The following is a 24,003-nucleotide window of genomic DNA, read 5'->3' as shown; positions in this document are numbered from 1 at the left end:
AAGGTTTCGATGCCATCCTGTCATATAAGTGCTCTCAATTACATTGGAAGAATTCATTGAGCATACATTAGTTTTATAATGTGCAAAACTTTTATTTTTTTCTCTCTCAAATGACAATGGTATTTACACTATACTTTTTATTGTGTAATGTCAGAATGACCATCCAAAACGTTGGTTTGTCTGATGCTGCTCTGGATGCATTGGCACAGTATTTTGAGAGAAGGCCTTGTGAGATCAAGGTGTGTTCTTCATTACAGGCAACTTAATCATGCACACGGTTTTAAATGTTGGTTTCGGTGGAAATTTCGGCCCAAATTCCAAAAATTTTGGTATTTTTAAAATTTTCACCAAAATGTGTAAAATTTCGGCCATTTCAGTGGAAATTTCGCTAATTTCTGTGGAAATCTTTAAATTTTGGTGGAAATCTTCAACATTTCGGTACCTTTCAAAAAAAAAAAAAAAAACTTTTACATTCGGTAGAAATTTTGTAAACAAGGGTGAAAACCAATCATTCAAAAAAAAAAGGGGTGGAAACCAAAATTTCGGATTTCAGATATCATGTAAAAATCCGATTCAATGTAATTTCCGTTTCAGTCCAAACCGAAACTGAAATATTTTGGCCGGAATTTCGGATTTTGGGAGAAATTTAAAACTATGATCATGTAAAATTCTTTTTCTGCAAACAATTTTTACTGGTTGTTTATCTACCCTGCTTACTTTTCTCCAATATTATTGGTAGGGAAGCTTGGGTTTAGCTCTTTCCCATTCATTTTGTGCTGGCTTTACAGAGGTATGAAACAACGTCAAACATCTTATACAGGCAAGATACGAAAGTCTTCTAAAGAGAGAAAAAATAGTAAGGGGTACTGAGAAGGCGGATTTCGAAGCAGATGTGAAAGTTGAAGACGTGTTTGTTGATAAAGATCTGGATGCGGCTCTGGATTCTTTTGATAACCTATTTTGTCGAAGATGTCTGGTAAGCACTAGGTTCTGTTCAGTACGTAGGTTATCTCTATATACTCCATTTCTTATTTCCCATAATAACATTCTTAAGAGCTGCCTGTTTAATTCTGGCAGGTCTTTGATTGCAGATTACATGGGTGTTCTCAGGATCTTGTTTTTCCTGTAAGTTGTTGATAATAAGAGTAGCATCATTTAAATGTATCTGAGACTTAAAATATTTGTTGGTTGCGGTTTTTATCAGGCAGAGAAACACCTTCCATGGAGTTATTCAGATGAGGAAAAAGGCATACCATGTGGCATTCATTGCTATCGACTGGTATTTATGAAATGCATGATTGCTGTATATTAAAGTATAAAAGATTAATAACGCCATCTCCAACGGCATAAGCTTTTGGAGTAATTGGTTGTTTCACATTGTATTAGAGCAATTGCCCTGAGTTAAAAACTCCTTGATATTAAAAATATTAAAAATCCACATGTAATGGCCAACCCAACGGCTTAAGCTTTTGGAGTAATTGGTTGTGTCACACTATAATTTATTTTCTATCATTCTTTTTTTCTAATAAGTTGCTAAACTGGTTAATGTTTATATGAAACACTCATGGGTTGTCTAAATTTATTCATGTATTTTGAAATTGATTCATTTCAGGGCTTAAAGTTAGAAAGTATTGCTACGGTCAGCTCTTCGTTGCCTGATGATTTTGAACATAAAAAAATTACTTCGACTAGTAGTGCTGGTGGTCAGACATTCTCCAAAAAGAAGTCTACTGCTTGTTTTGTTGGGAGGAGACCAAAGTCTAATCAGAGTGAAAGTGCTTCATCGAATGCAAAAATTGTATCAGATAGCAGTGAGTCGGAAATTAGGCCTCAGCAAGACAGTGCATCCATTCGCCAATCTCCATCTCCCTCAAAAGCTAAGCTTGTTGGAAAATGTGGAATTCGTAAAAGAAGCAAAAAAAGAGTTGCTGAGCGAGTTCTTGTTTGCATGAGGGAAAGACAAAAGAAAATGGTTGTTTCTGACTCTGATTCTGTTGTAGGTGGATGTCTTTGGCCAAGAGATATGATGCTTAGATCTAATTCACGTAAAGCAAAAAAAGGTGTTAGTTCTACTTCACAGAGGAAAGTCTTAAAATCTGTAACTGCTAGAAAATCTAGAAGGAATAAATCTTTAGTCCTGGATACTCAGAATTCTGTGTCTGTTGATGTCCATAAGGAACTATTAAATGAGATGAATAAGGAACCATCTACTACAGTTTATAGTGATATCCCGGGGAAGGAGTTTGTTGATGAGAATGTTTGTAAACATGAACTAACTGATGATAGATCATGGAAAGTTATTGAGAAGGGCCTATTTGCAAAAGGTGTAGAGATCTTCGGAAACAATAGGTCAGTTTACTTCATTCCTAAACTGATTTTATGTGTCATGATCTCTTTTGGTAAGTCTATTTTGCATGTCAGTTGTATAGATCTTTTGACAAGAATGCCTATTAACAAAAACTATATTGTGGCACTTGCTTTTATATACACGTCTTCTGTTACTCATTTTCTTATAATGTACTAGTCCCCAAATTCGGCCAGAAATCTATGATTGAACAGTAGAATACTAGGAATGCTTGCCCTTCTATTTACATTCTATCCTTGTCATAAATTTCTATAGTGGGAATTCATTTTTGCTTAATTCATATCTTCTCTTCTATTTGCTTGGAAACTTGGACTTCAAAGTCTTCCTTAATAATAGTGTTGGGCTGATCACTGTGAATTCAAGGAGATTGGCTACTTGTCGACATTGGCAATCGGAAAATACTGTTCACTATTGGGAATTCAACCTTGTCCACCTTGTCATTGAATTATTTTGTAAAATGGCATGGTCAAATCTTCTATTTCTTTAGTTTGTATTAAGTTCCTGATGGAAAACTCTCGTGTAGATGAATCACAACAAGTTCGTCTGCCTTGAATATCTTCTAACTATAATGCTTGCCCCTTGCTTCTTAATATGCACATTCCTTTGTTCAATCTTCATCCACAGGTGAGGTTGGGAATCTTGGATACTGTGAAAGCATCACTGATTTTACTTTGTTTACGCTACTTACATTAATATTGTAACGAAGTTCAACCCTTGTTAAGCAGTTTATCCATGAATGATCTTCAATGGTGGCTTTCACAATTCATCATTTCTTTTTAGGAAATCTAGCCTGGGATGAATTGAATCCCACTTAAAACTTTGGCAACCATGACATAAGCAAGGACATGAATGACAGCTCACGTAAAGAGAAACCATGAGATTGATTGAAGTATTCATCTCGCGTAAATTTGTCTGCATTGAAAAATAGGTCAGGACTAGTATTACCTGATATGGTATGCACTTCTTCATATTGCTAGGCTTCACGATCTGGTTCACTATAAACTGTTCGGCACTAGTTTCCTCTGCGAATCTCCGTGCTTTCTGGCGTTTCACCTTTCCTTAAATTTATGGGTTTGAGGTGATTTGATCAATTTTTAGGAAGACAAGAACACCCCTGCCCCCACAAGAAAAATAAATATTGGAAGAAGAAATTGCTACACACATTCATACTGGATGTTAATAGTTCACCAGTCTCTCCCCTCAATCTAACGGCTGGAATCATTATTTCTTTTATTATTTTTCTAAAATTTCTGCCATGACTTTCCATTTTTCTTTACACCTAAAAATCCGTGCCAAATAAAAGTTGGTTGATAGTGGAATTGAATATACACTCTCTGAGTTGAAACTAGTAGAAGCAAAAAATGCAGAACTGGTGAAACCTGTTCAAATGAAAGTTGCAAACAGCGAACTGCGGACCTGTGCTCGAGCTGTGCAAATCGGTGAACTAGGTAGCATAGGTCAAGGCTGAACCAAAACTCATGTACACTCTGTGTATTTACATTATGTTTTGACCTTTTATTGCTCTCTCTCTCTCTCTCTCTCTCTCTCGCGCGCGCGCGCATGCGCACGCACCCATGTGCACAGCCTCAAAAGGAAAAAGGAGACAATGTGATTAAATTTCTTGGGAGAAAATATAGTTTTCACTTCCATTGAACAAGAAAGCTCACAATTGTGCATTCTCCTTATGAAAACTCAGCCCGATAGAATTAATTTCAAAGCATTACTATTTCCATTTATAAAATTAAGATCTTAAAAGTAAGATATTGAGAAGTGCTATTGGCAACTATCTAGGTTCTATGGAAAGGGAAGAAACTATGGAGAGTATTGCTGTAGGCCACTATCTGGGTTCTATGGAAGGAGAGGAACCCATACTTTTATAACTCTGCCAAAGGTTCATACATTATTTACTTAAAGGTTATATCGCTTACTATCTCATGGGTGAAGATCCTACCTTGCTTTAAGATTATCTCGAGCTCTGATATTAGATGGTGCTGGAGGGATATTTACTCTAGCAAGGAGACAGACTCCCCAGATGGACTCTTCCTGGACTGTGTTTAGTAAATCTAAACTTCGACGGACTGAGCATGGGTAACCCGGCTCCCGCTGAAGTAGGGTGAGTTCTCAGAGACAAGACATGGCTCACTAGGTGTGCCTTACTTAGCCCCATTGGGCTTACGGACTTCAATGAAACGGAATTGGGGCGGTGTTGTAGGGCATTAAGATCACTGAGTACAGACTTGGATAGGCTGATTGTGGAAGGAGACTCCTTAACGTCATCAGGTGGATGGATGGGAGCCGCCCTCATTGACGGAGGTTCGCGAATATGATCGAAGAGATTCAGGACTGAGTTGAGGGGCGTCTGGTCCGTTTCGAGCACATAAGGAGCTCAGCCAATAGTGATGTGGATTGGTTGGACTGAGCGGGAGTTAATAGGGCTCGTTTGGAGTTTTTTTTTTTTTTTTTTTCTCTCCTCGAGCTTCCTTTATTGTATGACGTAGTGTTTTTGAATGGCAAAGCTTTATATTAAGAAAAGCGAGAAAGACATCCAATGACCGAGATGGTCAAAGGACAGAAAAGAGGAAAATACAACAAAAGGGGCGGAGAGAGAGAGAGAGAGAGAGAGAGAGAGAGAGAGAGAGAGAGAGAGAGAGAGAGAGAGACGAAAAATCTCAATGAGGAAGAAAATCGAACAACTCCAAAGAAACTTTGGCAATCATAGTTTTAAAACTCCCACGCATCATCGTGGACTCCACCGATTTGACTCTTTTCCCTTGGCCGCATTTCGCGTTTTGCCACTGTGTTCCGCATTTTGCCCTATAGAGTCAATTAAAGCTCCTTTGACTCTTCCAAATTATGACCGCGCCAATCGAGTACTCATTCTCGTCAACCGTGCATTTAACTTGAGTCCACGCCTAGTCGACAAGAATTTTTCTTGGCCGCCATTTGACCCGCATCTGCATTTTTAAACACTGCTGGCAACACCCGCCCTGACTAATCTGTCGGCCTTGCCGTTGGCTGACCTTCTCACATGTCTAAAGGATATAGGAATCCCTTCAGCTCGGTCATGAATCTCATCAAACAAATGCGCAAACCTCCATGGGGAGGGGAGCTCCTGTCCCAAGGAGTCGCCCTTTACAACGAGGCTATCCATGGTTGGCCTCTCTAATAGTCACATGATCTGTAATACTGCCCTTTCATCCGTTTCATTCTAACAAATGAACCGACCTCACATCAGAACTGAAGCATACCTATCTCCACGCCTACCAGAAGTCATAAGCGGATACAAACCTAAAGCTCGAGTGGAAAGAAGATTGAACACATGGAAGCGCTATACGGTATCCTTGGGTTTTTTTTTTTTAAATTTATTTATTATTATTATTATTTTTGGGTTGTGGGGGGCGGGGGTTAACTTTGATCAAGGCCGTCCTAGTCAACATTCCTATCTATCACTTGTCCATGTTCCAATGTCCAATGAGCATTATCAACAGGATAGGGCAGATTTAGAGAAGATTTTATGTGGTGGTTCCAATGATAAGAAAAAATTTCACTTGCTAAGATTAGAGGAGGTCTGCATGCCTATTAAGGCGGGGTGTGAAGATTTTGACCCAAGTGTTGGTTAATGCTATTACTTTTGTATAAATGAAGTGGGGTGACTTAATTATGCCCTTGAAGACCCAAGCATTCCCCTCTTTCCAAAGGACCCATAAAGTGGGTCACTTTCCAAAGCATCTTCCCTTTAGAGCGCCAGGGCACACAAGACCACTCCTCCAAAAGATTAAAAAGCTTGCCGGGAAGACCCACGTTTAGCCAAACCTTCTCAGGATCTTTCCCCAAACTTCTCTAGCTGTTCGACAATGGAGAAATATATGATCTATTGATTCACCAGCTTTCACACAAGGCATAATGGTCCACTATCAACTTATGCTGAAAAGCAGTCCATCCAAATGCGTAAACCCTGCGTGGTGCTGGAGTACTCCACACCCTCGCCAAAAGCGAGGAGCCAGGGCTCACAGTCACAACCAGATGGAGGAGTACCAAATCCAAACCCTGTTATCCTCGCCAGACCTCTTAATGTAATTTGCCTCCAAGGTTTGCCCTAGAGTAGCAACTTGATCCACTTCCCGATCAAAGAAATTCCTTTGAAAATTTAGCTTCCAAGATATCCTTCTCCCAATCAAAGCACTCCTTAACAAAAATTTCCCTATCCCCAACCACTGAGAATAGGTTCGGGAAGACTTCTTTTAGTGGGGATGTCACGCCCCCGACCCGACCCTCGGGGCACGTGACAGGCGCCGCACGCTCGCTAGGCGGACCTGGCAAGCGTGTAAGGCCTCTGAATCAATTAACTATCCAGAAAAGCATGGTAACAAACATAATATCCATAATGAACTAGAAGTACATAAAAAAAACTTTTTCATTCTCATATATCCACCTGAGCCTAGAACGTCTGACATAATAAAACAAAAGTATATACAACCCATACTCACCCTACAGTATAGTCTCTCTATAGCTCTCAAAAGAAACAACACCATGAATCAACTCCTCTCTCTGATCAGCTACTCAATATCTGAAAAGAATGCAACAACATTGCATAAGCATAAAGATTGTAAGCAACAAAGTATTCTAACACTGTAACACTACCTGCTACTAGTTTCATTAATATGTACTATATTATATGTATCATATTCTTGCTTATTTCCCTATAATTAAAAGCGTATATATCATAGCAGAACTGGGCCAATAATACGGCACTACCAGAATTAGAACCAGAATCATAATTAGAATCGGAATCAGAACTAGATGCAAATGCAAATGCTAATGTATGTATGCTCAGAATAATCTTCTCTTTCAGAATCAGAATCAGAATTTAGTGAGAATTTTTCTCAGAATCAGAATCTTTTTAGAATCAGAATCTTCTCACAACCCAAGAGTGCCAGGGGCGTACCCTTGTTTACAGAGCCCGCAGGCATTTACAGAATTGGCGCCCATAGGCTTTCAGAATCCTTATCTTTTCAGTATCTTTACAAAACTTAGCTGGTGTGGCTAAGAATGTGAGAATGCACAGAACGCATAGCACTCTTGAGAGAGGAATCAGAAACCCCACCGGTCAGGGTTATGCATGTGAATGTTGAATGGTACGATGCAACTGTAAGATAAATAAATATACCAACATATACTAAATGATATTAATACATAAGGTAACTATGCTGTCCCATACTAGCATAGTAAGCTCATATATTAATACAGAACAACACGTATTTCAGGGGATGCTTAGGGGATGCTTTACCCCATTTGCCGAACTAGAAACTAATTCGATCACCCGAGTACACTCTATGCCTGATCTCTTCAGAAAACTTGAACCTTTGCTTTAGTTACCCCTCCATGCTGTGACTCCACTCATCCTGGATCTGTCCCCAGCCAATGGCCCAGCTCACTTCCATACTTGGAATGTATCACCTTCACCCACAAGGGATGTCTTTCCTCTCCGAATCTTCAAAGCCATCTCCCCAGGAGGGTTTTAAGGCTACTTACCTTTTTTTTTATAGCAGTTTAAGGCTACTTGCCTATTCAAAGAAATAATTAGAAATAAGAAAAAAAAAAAAATAGAACAACAATTTTTCTTACTCTTATCCCAATGTATAGTAGTTTCAATCAGATGAAAAGCTGCCAAAAGGGCCAAGGGCCCTGAAAACCGAGAACAATCATCCCCTTGCACGCTGCCTGGTAAAGTAACTTCAAGGAATGCATCTCTGAACAATGGATCCTACCCTGCGATAAGGGCATAGGCTTGGATTCCCTTTCAGCTCTACTATAAGTTTTAGCTTATTGTGAGAATGCTAATTGTAAATTGCTGGAACTATTTTTGAGGGTCTGCTCTTTTTTCTTTTTCTTTTTCTTTTTTCTTTTTTACTATTCTTGGATTGTACATTGAGCTGTTTGATGCTTATAGTATCTGTTATGTGAAAATATTTACATATCGCTCAAGTATAAAATGTTATGCTACATTAGCCCTTTTTCCGTTTTAGTTGATAGTGCACATATCTTGTTGGCTATTTTTTATTTTTTTTAATTTTTTTTTATCTTAACATGCTGCATTTGTCTTCTAATGTGGGTTCTCGTGTTTGTCTGGACAGCTGTCTAATTGCTAGAAACCTTTTGAATGGTATGAAGACGTGTGCAGAAGTCTCTCACTACATGAGTTGCACTGAAACTAAGTTATCCTATAGAGCAGGGGATGGTTCAAATTCACTAATCGAAGGCAATGGAAAGGTTGACTATAATGATGTTATGGTTGGTATTTTATCTCCCCCTTTATGTTTCTTAGTTTGAATCCTTTGTTTGAAAGCAAAAAGAGTGTTTTTTATGGAAATGAATTTCAGGGTAGTCAACTACGAACAAGATCAAGGTTTTGGCGACGGAGGGGTCGAGTTCGTCGGTCAAAATACACTTGGAAGTCTGCTGGTAATCATTTAATTAGGAAGCATATCACCGAGAAGAAGGATCAACCATGCCGCCAGTATACCCCTTGTAGCTGTCAATCTCCGTGTGGGAAGGAGTGCACTTGCCATCTAAGTGGGACTTGCTGCGAAAAATATTGCGGGTACGCATTTATGAGATCTTTTGGGTGATAATCTGAAAAAGAACTGAATTATCGATGTTCTTGTTGGCTCTTTCCCTCGACTTCTTTTTGTATTTTTTACTTAAAATGGTAGTGAAACAAATGTTAATGTAGCAAAATTTTAGTTTTGTTCGTAATTGCCATTTTTCTTTGTTATTCTGAACTCTAATTTCTCCTCTATTTGGTAGCCTCTCCTGTTGAACTTTATTGTAATTCTAATTAGCATATGAACCATTATAGCTTTCCTCCATTTGATGGTTGAAAAGCTAAACTTCCACACTAACGACTGTAAAACCTACAGCTGCTTTTCTAGTTTGATGAATTTTGGTAGTTAACTCACATGGTTTGTTTATTTACTTTTTATTTTATTTTATTTTTGTGAATATTCTAGATGAGTTGAGATGTTCTAGGTTTTGTCTTAAAGGAAGTCCAAGTCGTTCCACATTAGAAACTGTGAAATGAAATAAGATTTTGTTCACCAAATCATGGTCAGTACGGACCTTTATTTTGTAAACTTTTATGGCAATATTGGGGGAAAGTGAAGATGTTAAACGTGAGGGAAAATGTTATTGAAGAAGGAAAAACAACAATCAGAACTTAAAAATTCACCTTTCAAGAAGACTAATATATTTGTTGGAGATGCTACTGACTACGTACACCTGCATTCAACTTGGTACCCTGATGGGGACCAAGAATTGGGGAGGAATTAAAATGGATTACGGTGTCCATCATACGTGTTAAAGTATCTTTTTTATTTTGGTGATAGCGTTGGGTCCATCATATGTATCTTTTTTATTTTGGTTATAGGTTTTAATTGAGTCATTTATGTCACTATGAGTCCTATGGGTATTTCAATCTTTTCCTTCTTAATTCTCTTAAGTGATTTTTGAAACAAGATCGGGTCCATATATTTCGCTCGACATGTTTAAGTTGGGAGGGAGTTAAGTCGTGGAGTTAGAGGGGATATTTTATATTCATGGGTTTTGGGGGGATTTTTTCAGAGTTTAGAGTTTTGTCTTGAGGGCCCACATGTCGTAAGTCAAGTTGGGGGAAGTGTCTAGAATTTGCAAGGAAGGAAGTCTATATATGCGTATATCAGGGCTCTCGATTATGATGGTATGGCGAGTAAAACTTTGAAGCTTGCTTACACAACTATGGATGTGATGTCCACTTCGATCTTGATGTGATGCCTCTATCAACCCTAGAAGTGTAATGGCCTAGGTTTTTATCTTCTCTTCTTCTATATAAAGGATTCTTCATATTTTCGGTTTCGATTTCGGTCGCCAAGAAAATGGAAATGTTTTGGTTTTTGTTGGAAAGTTTGGTGGGAGTCCTTTAAAATCACGAAAAGGTATGGAAACCTAATGCAAATAATAGAATTTATAGATAAACTTCAGGAAATGCTAGAATAAGCACAAAGGCACACTTAGAAACCATCACATGAGCAAAATAAGCATCTATAATTGTTTAAAAACATCGAACGCTTAGTAACACCTACTTATATGGTATATGTTTGAAAACATTGTTTAAATATTTATGCGTAATACATGCCCCACATTTTGCATACAATTCAAATAAATATAATAATGTAACACCTAATTATGTAACACTTTAGATTTTGATTTATGCATTTCAGTCGTTTTGGTTTTGGTGGGGTGAGGAACGAGAACATTTAGGTCATTTTGTGTTGGTTTCAATGGAAGTTTAAAACCACGCTTCTTGTGGGAGACTTGACATCCTGTTTTTTAATTTTAAGTTTCAAAAGTTCATGTGAAATATCGTTTTTTACTCAATCATGCTAAAGATTCGAGTGGTCAAATATGATCTTAAAGCCACAGTCGGATATGATCAGCCTCAGTCTCGAATGGAGGATTTATTGATCGACTTGATCTTAAACCTGACATACGGGTTCTTAGTTGTATGTTTCGTTCTGTTTTGGTCAATGGAATGGAACGTTTCGGCGTTTCATCCATTTCTGCGTTTCATTTCGGAAAAGACACTACAACGAGAGAAATTTTTTTAATAGTTAAAATTTTTAAAAAATCCATAAAAATAAAAAATGTAACAACATGGTCATCCTCTTCAACCCGATCCATCATAACGTCAAGGTTGTAAAGATCCAACATATACTTGAAGAAAAATGATTGTCGACTGAAATGCCCATTGACCAGTGCCTGGCTAATGCAGATTGTAGGCCCAATAAGAGGCATATTTGCCCTTTAGGATTTTTTAGGGATTTATTTCCATGTTATTTAGTTTCTAGGATTTTTATTTCCATGGTATTTAAATTTAGGGCTTTTATTTTAAATGTTATTTAGAGTTAGAGAATTTATTTATTTTCTATGGAATTTTGTTTCAACTGCCTATAAATAGGCCACATATATTAAATATTTTTAGTTTGGATGAATAAAGATTGAATACAGATTTCTCCCCTCTAAAGATCTCTTCTTCCTCCTTATTCTCTTCTATTATCCTCCTCCTCTTTTGTTCTCTTCCCTTCTCCTTTCTCCTCTTTCTTCTATTTCTCTGCCCTAGCCTACATCAATTTTTTATCATAGCTTTTCCTTTGTGATCCTATATCACTGACTAGATGGAAAATTTCTAGAGACCAAATTATGAGATTTTTACGGGGACCTTTTTGGATTTAATAATGTTTGGACACGATAGAATTTATGATTTTTTAAAATTGGAAAAATACCCTATCGTTTGGAAGTTTAGATTTTGATCCAGCCCGAAATGACCGAAAAAGGTTGAATTTTTTTCTAGAAATAGAAATTTGACCTTTTCTCTTTTTAGATTTGGGTCTTGAACCTATTTTTAATAAGTCCAAATGGGTTATTCCCCTATTCGATGTTTTGAAAATCGGAAACGAATCGTAAATTGTAACAGGGGACGAATTGTATCAGATTGTAATATATATATATAGATATGAGGAAAAATGATTGTGAGCTTGAAGCTTATATAGCTTATATGAGCTTCAGGGCCCAAACACATGTGGGCCCACATTGTTAGGATGATCCAAAGAATTCATTTGAAAGGCCCTTTCATAGATAGGGTGTGTACAAAAAATCAGCTCCATAGGATCATCCTAACCCATCCAAAAGTGGAAGGAAAAATGGACAGCACCCTTTGCCACAAATCTGCCCATTTTTGCCCTCTGCTTTTGGAAGGGTTAGGATGATCCAATGGAGCTGATTTTTGGTACACACCCTATCTATGATGGGGCCTTGCAAATGAATGGTTTGGATCACCACAAAAATTGTGGGACCCATGTGTTTGGGCCCTCAAGCTCATATAAGCTATATGAGCTTCAAGCTCACAATCATTTTCCTCTCTCTCTCTCTCTCTCTCTCTCTCTCTATATATATATATATATATATATATATATATATATATATATATATATATATATAGAAAAGAGAAGGTACTCCCTGGAGTAGATAACTTATCTACTCCTTACCTCAAAATAACAGTTGGAGCCACATTGTTTGGATGATCCAAAGCATTCATTTGATGCGCCCTCACATAGATAGGGTGTGCCCAAAAAATCAGCTCGATAGGATCATCCTAACCCTATGAACTGTGGAGGCAAAAATGGACGTGTATAAACCTGCACAAATCTGTCCATTTTTTGCCCCCACAGTTCATAGGGTTAGGATGATCCTATCGAGCTGATTTTTTGGGCACACCCTATCTATGTGAGGGCACATCAATTGAATGCTTTGGATCATCCAAACAATGTGGCTCCAACTGTTAGTTTGAGGTAGGGAGTAGATAAGTTATCTACTCCAGGGAGTACCTTCTCTTCTCTCATATATATATATATATATAGGGAAAACTGTTTGTGGGATTTGCTAGCGTCCATTGCAAAAGGCATTTCGCATATGGTTTGTTGCATGTCAGACCAGCCACCTCGTGAATTAGGACAAAAGCTGCTCAAAAGTGAGCCTATGTGGCTTGTCTGACATGCAACAAACCATCTGCGAAATGGCTTGTTTGCAGCCGCGGCTTTCTACTTGCCCAGACTTTGCTCTTTTTTTGTTTGTCTTAGCCTTGCTTGATTTCCTGATTTAGTGACAATTTTGAATTCAAATGAAGTTTGGATATTGGTTTGAAGTGCTTTCTGTGGCACCAGCATTGGCATCTTCTCTTTAGAATGCACATATTTCTTTGATTAAGCTTTATTAAGTTAGCTGCTCGCTTTTAACCTAAATACATTTTAGTGATTCAGTTTATCAGTTTCATGTCAAGGGCTTCTGTTCAGGTCATCTAGTTTGTATGGTATTTTTACATGAACATTTGGTCCTTGTGTGTAATAAATGTGATTTAGTCATGCATGAATATATTTCACTTGGCTAATTTATGTGTCTGATCATTTTTATGGGGGCATTTTATAATATTCCTTGGCATTCATTTATTGTTTCCATCATTTCATTCCAACTTAAATATTTTTTTTTTTGAATGGTTAACTTAAATATTTATTGATATTGATCACACTGCCTTTATTTAATTCCACTTTCTAAATAGGTGTCCCAAGAGTTGCAAGAATCGGTTTAGAGGTTGTCATTGTGCTAAGAGTCAATGTCGAAGTCGTCAATGCCCATGCTTTGCTGCTGGCAGGGAATGCGATCCAGATGTCTGTAGAAATTGCTGGATTGGGTAAGTTCTCATTCCTGATTCCTTTCTTACATTCTACTAATGATGTGTTTCAAAACTTTTGTGTCTTAAATACACTGTTTTCAAATACCTTGTCAGTTTTATTTTTATCATTGTGGTATAATTGGATTATTTCCTGTTAATATTGAATATTTTTACAAATTGTCTCGTGGTTAAACCTTTTCTGAATCAATGTTTCAAAGGCAAGGTTGTTAAAATCTTCCGGATGGCTGAACTATACTACTAGAAGAAGTGGCATGAGGTTTAAACCTCCAAATGGTGCCGTGATAACTTAATGACTAGACCGACATAATTTGAAAAGGAAGATAAATATTTGAGCTTATTTTGTATACCAAAGTGATCTGCAGAACCATATTATTTCATATCACGTCGTTGTATACTTCCCTGTATTGTAATTCTAAATTTGTATATATTGCCTTGCCCTATTAATAGAACAATCTTAATAGAACTAGATTGTTCTAATCAATTCAACAAATTGAAAGTAAATTATCATTATTTAGCAATAAATTACCCATCCAAACTGAAAATATTCTAGAAGCCATCGAAATAGGGCAAACATTCAGAAGACTACACTTTATATGTAAAATGTGAAGACATTATGTCATTGGAAAAAATTTATACATGCATGTTATACTTATACCTAGATGAGATGTGCATGAGATGATGCTTGGATGATAATTGGGTCTACCTTAATACATTGTGCATTCGTGTGGCACAAATAGAAGGGCGGCCCAGTGCACGAGGCTCCCGCCATTGCAGGGTCTGGGGAGGGCTAGATGTACGCAGCCTTACCTCTGCTTTGCAGAGAGGCTGTTTCCGTGACTCGAACCCATGACCACCAGGTTGCCTCTGCTTTGCTGAGAGGCTGTTTCCGTGACTCGAACCTGTGACCACCAGGTCACAATGGAGCAACCTTACCGTTCTGCCAAGGCTCGCCCTCTTTTTGGCACAAATACTAGGGTGGATTTGTATGCCCTTGGATTCCTCCTTTTTGGTTATGTTCTTTACATTTAGTCGCAAATAAACATTTTTGTAGATCTTGGCTTTTCAGTTGTGGCATAATATGAGATAAGAGTCCATGATCTATGCCATTTGAAGAGAAGACTTGGTCATGCTTTTGAATATTTTTTATTCGCAGATAAAACACGCAAACTGGAGCTATTTCGAGGTTTTATGAAATCAAGAACTGTTCCGTGCTGCTGACGTTCACAAATATCTCCAAAACAAAATATAGATTAGACAAAATCATATATTTGGCCACAAAATTATGCCCTCTGGAATGTTAGGTTCTCCCTGCTTGTTTGACCTCACATTTAGGCTGTATCTTTTTTGAAAGATGCATCATGTATGCCATTGACATGGGTTCACACACAAACACATCACATTTATCTATGTCTTCTTTCACAAAATAGCCGACATCTTATAAATTTTGATAACTTGCTTGATTCATGAGACTTATTTGTATTTGCTAAATATGTTTTTTAATGGCATGTTTACTAAATATGTTAGATGTATATCATGGCTTATGGACTCATCCAATGTTAGTTGCATCATTGTGATATGTCGTACATTTTGATTGGGCAATAGATACCACTAGCTCATGCATTCACATGGTACATACATTCTTTTGCTTTGTATCATACTCTCGCTTCTTTGCACTTTTGGTAACTATGGTTTGATTTATATTTTTTGGACTTTTCGTGAAGGAAGGCCATTGAGTCCTACTCGTTAGTCTCATTGGATAGTTTGTTATTTTCTCTTTTCTTCTCTCATCCTTTGAAAATTTGCTGGCATTGTATTTTTTTGATATTGTTGTCTTTACAGCCACTTTCATAGCTATGATTTACTTGCCTTACTTTGTTGTTGCCTTCTTTTGATTGGAGTTGTTTGATTTACCCTTCCAGTTGCGGTGATGATACTCTTGGAGGTCCTCCCCAAACAGGTGATAATTATGAATGTCAGAATATGAAACTTCTCCTTAAACAACAACAAAGGGTAATTATTATTTTTCTTTTAAGGCTATAGAGTTGATGCTGAATTTATTGTGCAATATTCTGGCAATATTATGCTTTATTCACTTGCATGTACAGGTCTTACTTGGAAGATCTGATGTTTCCGGCTGGGGGGCTTTCCTAAAGGTAGTTTCACTCTCAGAAAAATAATTGATTCCTTTGTTTTCTTTGGTAATAAATGTTCATTTTGTTCTTCAGAATAGCGTGAGCAAACATGAATACCTAGGGGAATACACTGGAGAATTGATCTCACATAGAGAGGCTGACAAGCGCGGAAAAATCTACGACCGTGAAAATTCATCATTTCTCTTCAATTTGAACGATCAGGTATGCTGTTATCTTTTATAAATGTTGAGTTATGTGCAAATCATGGTATTATTCTAATATTTTGTCATTCACAGTTTGTTCTGGACGCTTATCGGAAGGGTGACAAGCTGAAATTTGCCAATCATTCACCAGATCCCAATTGCTATGCCAAGGTTCTCTCTCTCTCTCTCTCTCTCTCTCTTATATCAGATTTTTCATGGATAGTTCTATTAGTCAAACTATCATGTTTCAAACATATGTCACTCCGAATTAAATATCATGCTATTTATTTATATATTTGAAATCATATTTTAGGTGCTTCTGTACTATGTCACAAATATCTTTCTCACGAATTTCTCAGCAAGGGACATTCCTGGGATATATATGTCAACTTACCAACTTCTCCAAAAGCTTCAGCTATTGGAGAAAGGCGTTATTTATCTTTTATACTTAACACTCCCCTGCATTTGTGGCCCACTTGGCAAACACGTGGCACATTTGGTCCCAATTTGGGCCGTCCATTGCATGTGGATTTTTGTTATCCGGGAGGTTTGAACTCGAGACCTTTGGCTCTGATACCATGTTAACTTACCAACTTCTCCAAAAGCTTAAGCTGTTGGAGAAAGGCGTTATTTATCTTTTATACTTTCCTCATATATATATATATATATAGGGAAAGGTGTGCGTACTCGGTCGAGTAGATAAGCTTATCTATTCGGTCAGGTTAAAAACAGTGGGGGCCCACATTTTTGGGGTGATCCAAACCATTCATTTGAAAGGCCTTTACCTAGATAGGGTGTCCACAAAAAATCAGCCCCATAGGATCATCCTAACCCATCCAACAGTGGAGGGAAAATGGGCAGATTTGTGGACAAGCTGTGTTTGTCCATTTTTCCCCATTTTTCCCTCCACTGTTGCATGGGTTAGGATGATCCTATGGGGCTGATTTTTTGTGGACACCCTATCTAGGTAAGGGCCTTTCAAATGAATGGTTTGGATCACCCCAAAAATGTGGGCCCCACTGTTTTTAACCCGACCGAGTAGATAAGCTTATCTACTCGACCGAGTACGCACACCTTTCCCATATATATATATATATAGACTAGTAAAAAACCCCGTGCAATGCACGGGCCGACAAAGAACTGTACGGACCGCATCATAGGTTGATCCAAACCGTCCATGTGATGGAACACAACACAATAGGTTGTGCCCCAAAAATCATTTCCATAGGCTGACCCTAGCCCTCCAATCTATAGAGGTTTCCATAATATGTTGTTCCTCTTAAATCGGATGGTAAAAAAATCATAAAGGAGGGGGGTAAGATTGAAATTATGTGGCTTTCATGGGTGCCTTTGTTAAAAAGCATAAAGGAGGGGGTAGGATTGAAATTATGTGGCTTTAATGAGTGCCTTTGTTAAAAAGCATAAAAGAGGGGGTAGGATTGAAAATATGTGGGTTGAATGGGTGCCTTTGTTAAAAAAAGTCAAAAAAAGTGATGTGTAATTCTCATAGAATTTTGAAATAATTCAAAAAATTCTCTCCTTTTCTCTTCTGCTATATATATATATATATATAATATATATATATATATATATATATATATTTATATTGGTTTATACCAGGAAAAAATAGTAAAATAGAATTATTTAAAAATATATAAATTCAGAAAAAAATATTAAATATTGTAAAAATATTGTGATATTGTTGTGACATTATCGTGATAAATGAAAATATCTCTATTTTTTTTAAATTCTCAAGAATTTATTGAGATTTTGTCGTTTTATCAAAATGTCATGATAAAATTGCTATATTTTGAAAATATCGGAAATATTTGTGGACATAGCTTCGGTAGACCTTGCGCATGCAACTATCATTCCTCATTTTATTTTTATTTTTATTTCTCATGGTATGGTATCTTTCTCTCTCGCTCTCTCTCACACAACAATGATGGTGATAGGTCATCATGGTTGCGGGTGATCACAGAGTTGGAATATTTGCCAAGGAACGGATAAGCGCCGGAGAGGAGCTCTTTTATGATTACCGTTATGAGCCAGACAGAGCACCTGCTTGGGCGAGGAAGCCCGATGCTCCGTGTTCGAAAAAGGATGAAACACTTCCTTCTAGTGGTCGTGCAAAGAAGCTTGCTTGAATCAAATCAAGCTTTTTAATGTCATGATTTTTTGCATTAGACATTTATATTTTGGCAATTCATTCACAGGGGAACATTTAATCCTCTTTTTGATGTTGATACAGAATTTACAACTCTACAATGAGGTGGACAGCCTTCATCTTCAAATTGCATTGTAATTCTCGACATTAAATGTACTTTCTGAGTAATCCTAACCAACTTTTTATTCCTTTTTTTAATTGCAATTGCTTCCATGTTTACAATGATTTGGGCCAGGCTCAACCCGAGCCTGACGGGTTCAACATGATGTCAATTTGGGTTGGGTTGGGTTAGGGTAAGGAAAAGTCAACATATATGAGAGAAAGATAAGAATGGCCTATATGAGAGAACCCATTTCATTTTCAATATAAGCTGCTTTCTCATTCACCCTTTTGCTTCCTTGTTTTGTTCAAATCTCCTAGAGATATTTAGCTTTGTCATTCACCCTTCTGCTTCCTTGTTTTGTTCAATTCTCCTTGAGATATTTAGCTCTGTCATTCACCCTTCTGCTTCCTTGTTTTGTTCAAATCTCCTTTAGATATTTAGCCCTCTCATTCACCCTTGTTTTGTTCATATGTCCTATATATTTTAGGTCTAGATACAGCTTGGAGTATTCTAGTATCTAACGTAACCAATATTGTTTCTGTGCTCCAAAACTTTCTCCTTTCTCTTACTCCAGAAACTTATCAAATTTTACAAATTATAAATGACTGTCAACATGATCTGTTGTATGAGCTTTTCATCTTATCTTCCAATACAAAAAAGAAAGATATAATCACTTTTACATGTATTTCTTCCATATTTGTAAACCTCTCACTAAATCTGCAAGAGATTGAAAGCCTTAAGATGAAGAAGCTGAAAAATCAAGAATTTCATCCCTCTTTGATCTTGGTAGAAGCAGCAATCTTCATTTCCAGCAATGCATCTTGGAAACACTTGGCGAGGACTCGAGGGTCGGGGATGATCTCTTTGGCCACTAGAATTTGCATCTCTGCCTTGTCCATATAACTCATCATGTGCATTGTTATTGCCTGTACCCAGAACAAGTAGAAACATATTAGATAAGAATCTGTGGTTCTCTCTAATGCAAAAACAGGAGAGTAGAACAGTGAAAATTTTGAGAGAGGTTTCGAGATCTCACATGAGGTATGCTGGTTGAGGTGGTGCGAATATATGTTATAGGGTTCCCAGCAAACATCATCTCATCTTTTGGACCCACCACATTTGAGATTGTGAAGGTTGTGTTTGCAATAATGTTATAATTGATTGAGGTTGCAATCTGCAAGAGAAGAATCAGACTCATATAACCAAACCAGAGAGAGGGAGGGATGGTTCCAATTTCAGAATTGGGTTATTCTGGTAAGAATTTTTTTCACCTTTGGCCCAAAGAGAGACATAACAAAAGACCCCAACTTGTAAGAACAACGTGCCTCCAATGAAAGCTTCTTTTTATCAAGCATGGTTTTAGCACGCTTCACATATTCAAGAGGGCTGTCAACCTTTTCTTGCAGATACAAAGGGAGAAGAATGTACCCCATTTGATTTCCCCATCTTGATTTCGACTTCTTTCTCATCAAACTTTGGAGATCCTGCAGGAAAAAAAATTCAACTTGATCATCTATCCCAATGGAACAACATGAATTAGGCTATTGTTTTGAAAATCAATTCGAAATCTTATCAATGGAACAACATGAATTGGGCTAAATCAATTCGAAATCTTATCAATGGAAAAGTTGAACAAGACAACCCACTTGAATGGATTAGGCTATTGTTTTGAAAATCAAAGATGGGGAAGATGAAGCACTCCAAAGAAGAAATCTGGGAGAGTATGGGTATAAGATTTCCAATCAAATCTCTCTTGTTCACTCAGGTAGCCATTGATTTTCAAATATCTCAAAATAGATTTGATTTTTCTCTTCTCTGAAAATTCATCCTTCGGTAGATTATTGCTTGTCCACATCGTATTAGAGGGATCTCTTAAGCCCTGTTTGTTTTGGGTTTTGAGAATCAATTGAGTCCAAAACTGATTATTGGACTCCAAATTTAGCTAAATTGGAGTCCAATAATCAGTTTTGGACTGACAATTGTTTCTCAAAATCCAAAACATTGTCTCCACCAATTATACATAGCAATTTAAAACAATCAACCTCTCACTAGATGTGGGGGTGGCAAAATTGGCCGAACCGGAACGGAACTGAACCGAAACCGAACCGGAAACTTGGTTTCAGTTTGGTTAAACCAAACCGATTCAAATTTCGGTTTGGTTCGGTTTGGGGCCGAAACCGAATATTTCCAATGATTATGAGGAAGGGGTGGGAAAATTGGCCGAACCGAAAATTTGGTTTTGGTTTGGCAAATTTCGGTTTGGTTTTGGTTTGGGGGTTGAACCGAACAGAAACCGAACCATTGCCACCCCTAACTAGATGGGATATTTGTCTAACCACATGATGGGTCACACATCCATCTGACTCATCATGGTATGACTCATCCTCTCCCAAAATCCTCAATCCAAATGCCTTGTTTTTTATAAACACATCTCTATTGAAATTGATTTTATATAAAATATTAAATTTAAATTTAATTTAAAAATCAAAATCAAATTCAAGTGGGTTTGCCATATCATATGTGTCGGTGTTCTTTCACGTGATGATGATAGTCAGAAGCCATGATCTAATCATCATAGATCTACGATCGACGGCCACAATCTAACATGTTTAAATAAAAGAAGGAGAAATAATATAAATGAGACAAAAAATAAAAATAAAAGGTTGAAGTAAAACCTGCAATCCAGGACTATGTCTTGTATTAACCAATGCCAACCCAGTGATTCGAAGCCTTTTTTGTGATGATTCTAGTAGAGAAAATTGGAAGATGATGAGTTAGGCTAATCAAGTGTTGGAAATCTTGATAAGATGAAACCATAAAAGGAATGTTAGTAGTGTAAAAGCATTTTACTTGTTCCTCGAAGCTCCAAATATGTAGCTAATCCAAATGAAATGATCCCGAAGAGAACATCGTTAATGGTCTGTAAACATCATACATCCACACATTATTACAACGATTTTAAACATGTAATTAACTTTAAAAAGGAAAGTGTGGAGGAAAAATGATAAAAGAATTGGAAGAAAATTCAGGTACCCTTGACTCCCTTGAGCATGGTTTAAAATTTCGGTTTCAGTAACCGTTTCGGACCCCAACGAAAACCGAAATTTCTTTCTGAAATTTGGTAATTTGGTTCGAAATTCCGGACCGAAATTCCAAAATTAAGCTCAACTGACAGAATTTTTTTTTTTTTTTACTTAAAATACTATAAGAAGAAAAGAAAGGAGCATTGACACGCATAAATTCACACAACTCCAACCATGTTACTTCTCATTGTTTAATTTGGTTTTTCCATTTCTATGTATACATCATCAAGTGTAGTGTTACAAAATAATGAGATTTAATATGATAATGTGGTGTTAGAGTTGGTGTTATTTTATCATTTATATTTCAACGCTCCCCCTCACATGTGAATACAAATGTTTTAAAATGACAACACAGAAACCTTCACAAATCGAAAGATTCGGAATTTTTTTTTTTTTTTTTTTGATGATTAAGCTGCGGTTAGGCAAGACCCCCACCAGATATATTAAAAGAAACGGAGAAATACAGAGAACGGGCCACCAAGGACCTAACTTAGCATGCTGCTACAACCTACCAAGGGCTAATGAAAAACAACAATGTACAAACTACATGATCATCCTAATGAGGAATAGACCAACAAAAAATTAGGAGCTCAACTTGGTTAGACTTAGGAATTCGGGTTGAGCTTTTACCATAAAATCAGGTTGGGTTGATTTTGATTCCAACCCAAGCTTCAGCTTCACCCCTGCTAAATGATGAATACAAGTTTGAATTAAAGCCAATAGAACAAACATTTCCTTACCCCATTGACGGCCTTCTTCACCACTTTCATGTCATCAAGGCTAAATCTTGCTGTTGCCAAACTCCTCGGCCAAAGCTCGACCCCGGCCCCACCACTAATCACAGTCTGAGCATCCCTAACACACAAACTATGAAGACCAAAATCCAACACATATATCAACGTGAACCACACCGATTTAATCAATTTCCATCCCCTACCAAACATGGAATATGAATTTCTCCTATTCGGGTTTGGCCCGGGTATTGTAGGTGGGAGCTCAGGATTGTCCACTCTCTTACAACAAGCAAGGAATAGAGATATCAATGATATGCCATCACCAAGAGCATGGTGGACCCGCAAAACAAGACACTTGTGAGATTGCAACACGTGGATTTCCCATAGTGGCTTTGTTTCATCCAACGGTGGAGATATTGCCAGATCGGATAAGTAACGGTTCACCAAATCTTCCTCAGTTTCTGAGTCTTCGTATTCGGGCTTGGTTGTCCGGATGAACACGTGTCGGTCAATTTCTACCTTGGTTTTTTTCCAATGTTCCACCCCATTCTTGTCTCTAACCTTCAAATAAACATATATGTGAGATTTTAGAGATGAAAAGGAAATTTGGAGATTTTATATGATGTATGGCCCTAAAAATTTGTATTTTTAAAAAAAATATGATATGGCCCACAGCATAGGATGATCCAAACTGTCCAATTGATGGGCCACAATCCTATTGCGGCCCGGAAATCATTTCCAAAAAATGATCCTAACGCACCAATCTATAAAAGGAAACTTCTATAGATCGGAGGGTTAGGGTCATCCTATGGAAATGATTTTAGGTAGGAGTGGCAATGGTTCGGTTTCGGTTCGGTTTGACCCCCGAACCGAACCAAAATTTGAATCGGTTTGGTAAAAACCAAACCGGAACTAAATTTTCGGTTCGATTTCGGTTCGGTTCCGCCAATTTTGCCAATCCTTACTCATAATCGTTGGGAAATATTCGGTTTGATCCCTAAACCGAACCAAACCGGAATTTGAATCGGTTTGGTTTAACTAAACCGAAACTGAATTTTTGGTTCGGTTTCAGCTCGGTTCCGGTTCGGTTTGGCCAATTTTGCCACCCTTAATTTTAGGGTTACATTTTGGCCCGAACCGTTAGGATCATCCTATAGTGTGGGTCGTACCATACTTTGAGAAAATACGGGTTTGTACGGCCATACATCATAGTTCCTAATTTTGATACGGTGTAAGCCGATGTGGTCTAGTATTTTTCAAAAAGTACTATATGGCTTACACCGTAAGATGATCCAAACCGTCCATTTGATGGTCCACATTGTAAATAGGTTGTACCCAAAAAATCATTTCCACTGAATGATCCTAACCCTATGATATGAAGGGGCTACATGGAAACCTCTATAGATCGGATGGTTCGGATAATCCAATGGATATGACGTTTTGGGAACAACCTATTTACGATGTCGCCGATCAAATGGACGGTTTGGATCATCCTATGGTGTGGGCCGTACAGTACTTTTTGAAAAATATCGGACCGTAAGGGCTCTCCGCCATAAAAAATCTCAGGGTATATTTTTGGTTTCAGAACTTCTATGATTGGTTGTTGATGAATGAAAGATTAGCCCATGAAAACAGAGGGGTGCCAGTATAAAAAAAAGAAGAAGAGAGGGTATGTATAATACCAGGAGGCTGCAAAATCTGGGGTGTTTCAAGAGGGTCTTCTCTAATTCAGCTTTGGTATTCTCGATATCGATTGGTAAGTGCACACCCACTACACAGTGAATCACGTTCTGCATTTTTGGCTGTAGAAAAAACCTTCCTGCAGGTGTTACAGGCAACTCTTCTTCTTCCTCCATATCTCTCTCTCTCTCTCTCTCTCTCTCTGAGAAGAGAAAGCAAAGGGCTTTGTGTTTTATGTGTTTTTTTAGTCTTCTT

At 37.6% G+C, this 24,003-nt stretch overlaps 2 protein-coding genes across 4 annotated transcripts in view; one reads left to right on the top strand and one right to left on the bottom strand.

The window, feature by feature from the left end:
* Positions 1–18,346, top strand: part of CLF (SET domain-containing protein) — a 36,104-nt gene extending 17,758 nt beyond the window's left edge. For 2 of the 3 annotated variants that reach the window (XM_077368325.1, XM_077368345.1), the window contains 13 exons: positions 155–239; positions 821–976; positions 1,078–1,125; positions 1,205–1,279; positions 1,613–2,349; positions 8,500–8,656; positions 8,746–8,966; positions 13,512–13,643; positions 15,566–15,656; positions 15,752–15,799; positions 15,872–16,000; positions 16,075–16,152; positions 17,937–18,346. In XM_077368325.1, the coding sequence (XP_077224440.1) occupies positions 155–239; positions 821–976; positions 1,078–1,125; positions 1,205–1,279; positions 1,613–2,349; positions 8,500–8,656; positions 8,746–8,966; positions 13,512–13,643; positions 15,566–15,656; positions 15,752–15,799; positions 15,872–16,000; positions 16,075–16,152; positions 17,937–18,128 (2,149 nt within the window). In that variant the 3' untranslated portion in view covers positions 18,129–18,346. The remainder of the gene's footprint in view (positions 1–154; positions 240–820; positions 977–1,077; positions 1,126–1,204; positions 1,280–1,612; positions 2,350–8,499; positions 8,657–8,745; positions 8,967–13,511; positions 13,644–15,565; positions 15,657–15,751; positions 15,800–15,871; positions 16,001–16,074; positions 16,153–17,936) is intronic. The other variant, XM_077368335.1, reaches the window with a different exon arrangement.
* Positions 18,347–18,783: 437 nt separating this feature from the next.
* Positions 18,784–24,003, bottom strand: LOC143857834 (wax ester synthase/diacylglycerol acyltransferase 11-like). Its single transcript, XM_077368355.1, has 7 exons — positions 23,751–24,003; positions 22,075–22,629; positions 21,102–21,171; positions 20,927–20,997; positions 19,523–19,735; positions 19,288–19,425; positions 18,784–19,177 (listed from the first exon to the last, which is right to left on the bottom strand). The coding sequence occupies exons 1-7, from the start codon at positions 23,922–23,924 to the stop codon at positions 19,019–19,021; spliced, it is 1,380 nt and encodes a 459-aa protein (XP_077224470.1). The 5' UTR covers positions 23,925–24,003; the 3' UTR covers positions 18,784–19,018.

This window comes from Tasmannia lanceolata, unplaced genomic scaffold, assembly GCF_043159265.1.
Source record: "Tasmannia lanceolata isolate RefF3 unplaced genomic scaffold, GAP_Taslan_0.1 ptg000003l, whole genome shotgun sequence".
In the NCBI taxonomy this organism is placed as follows: Eukaryota; Viridiplantae; Streptophyta; class Magnoliopsida; order Canellales; family Winteraceae; genus Tasmannia; species Tasmannia lanceolata.
This window is presented reverse-complemented; position numbering and strand designations above follow the sequence as displayed.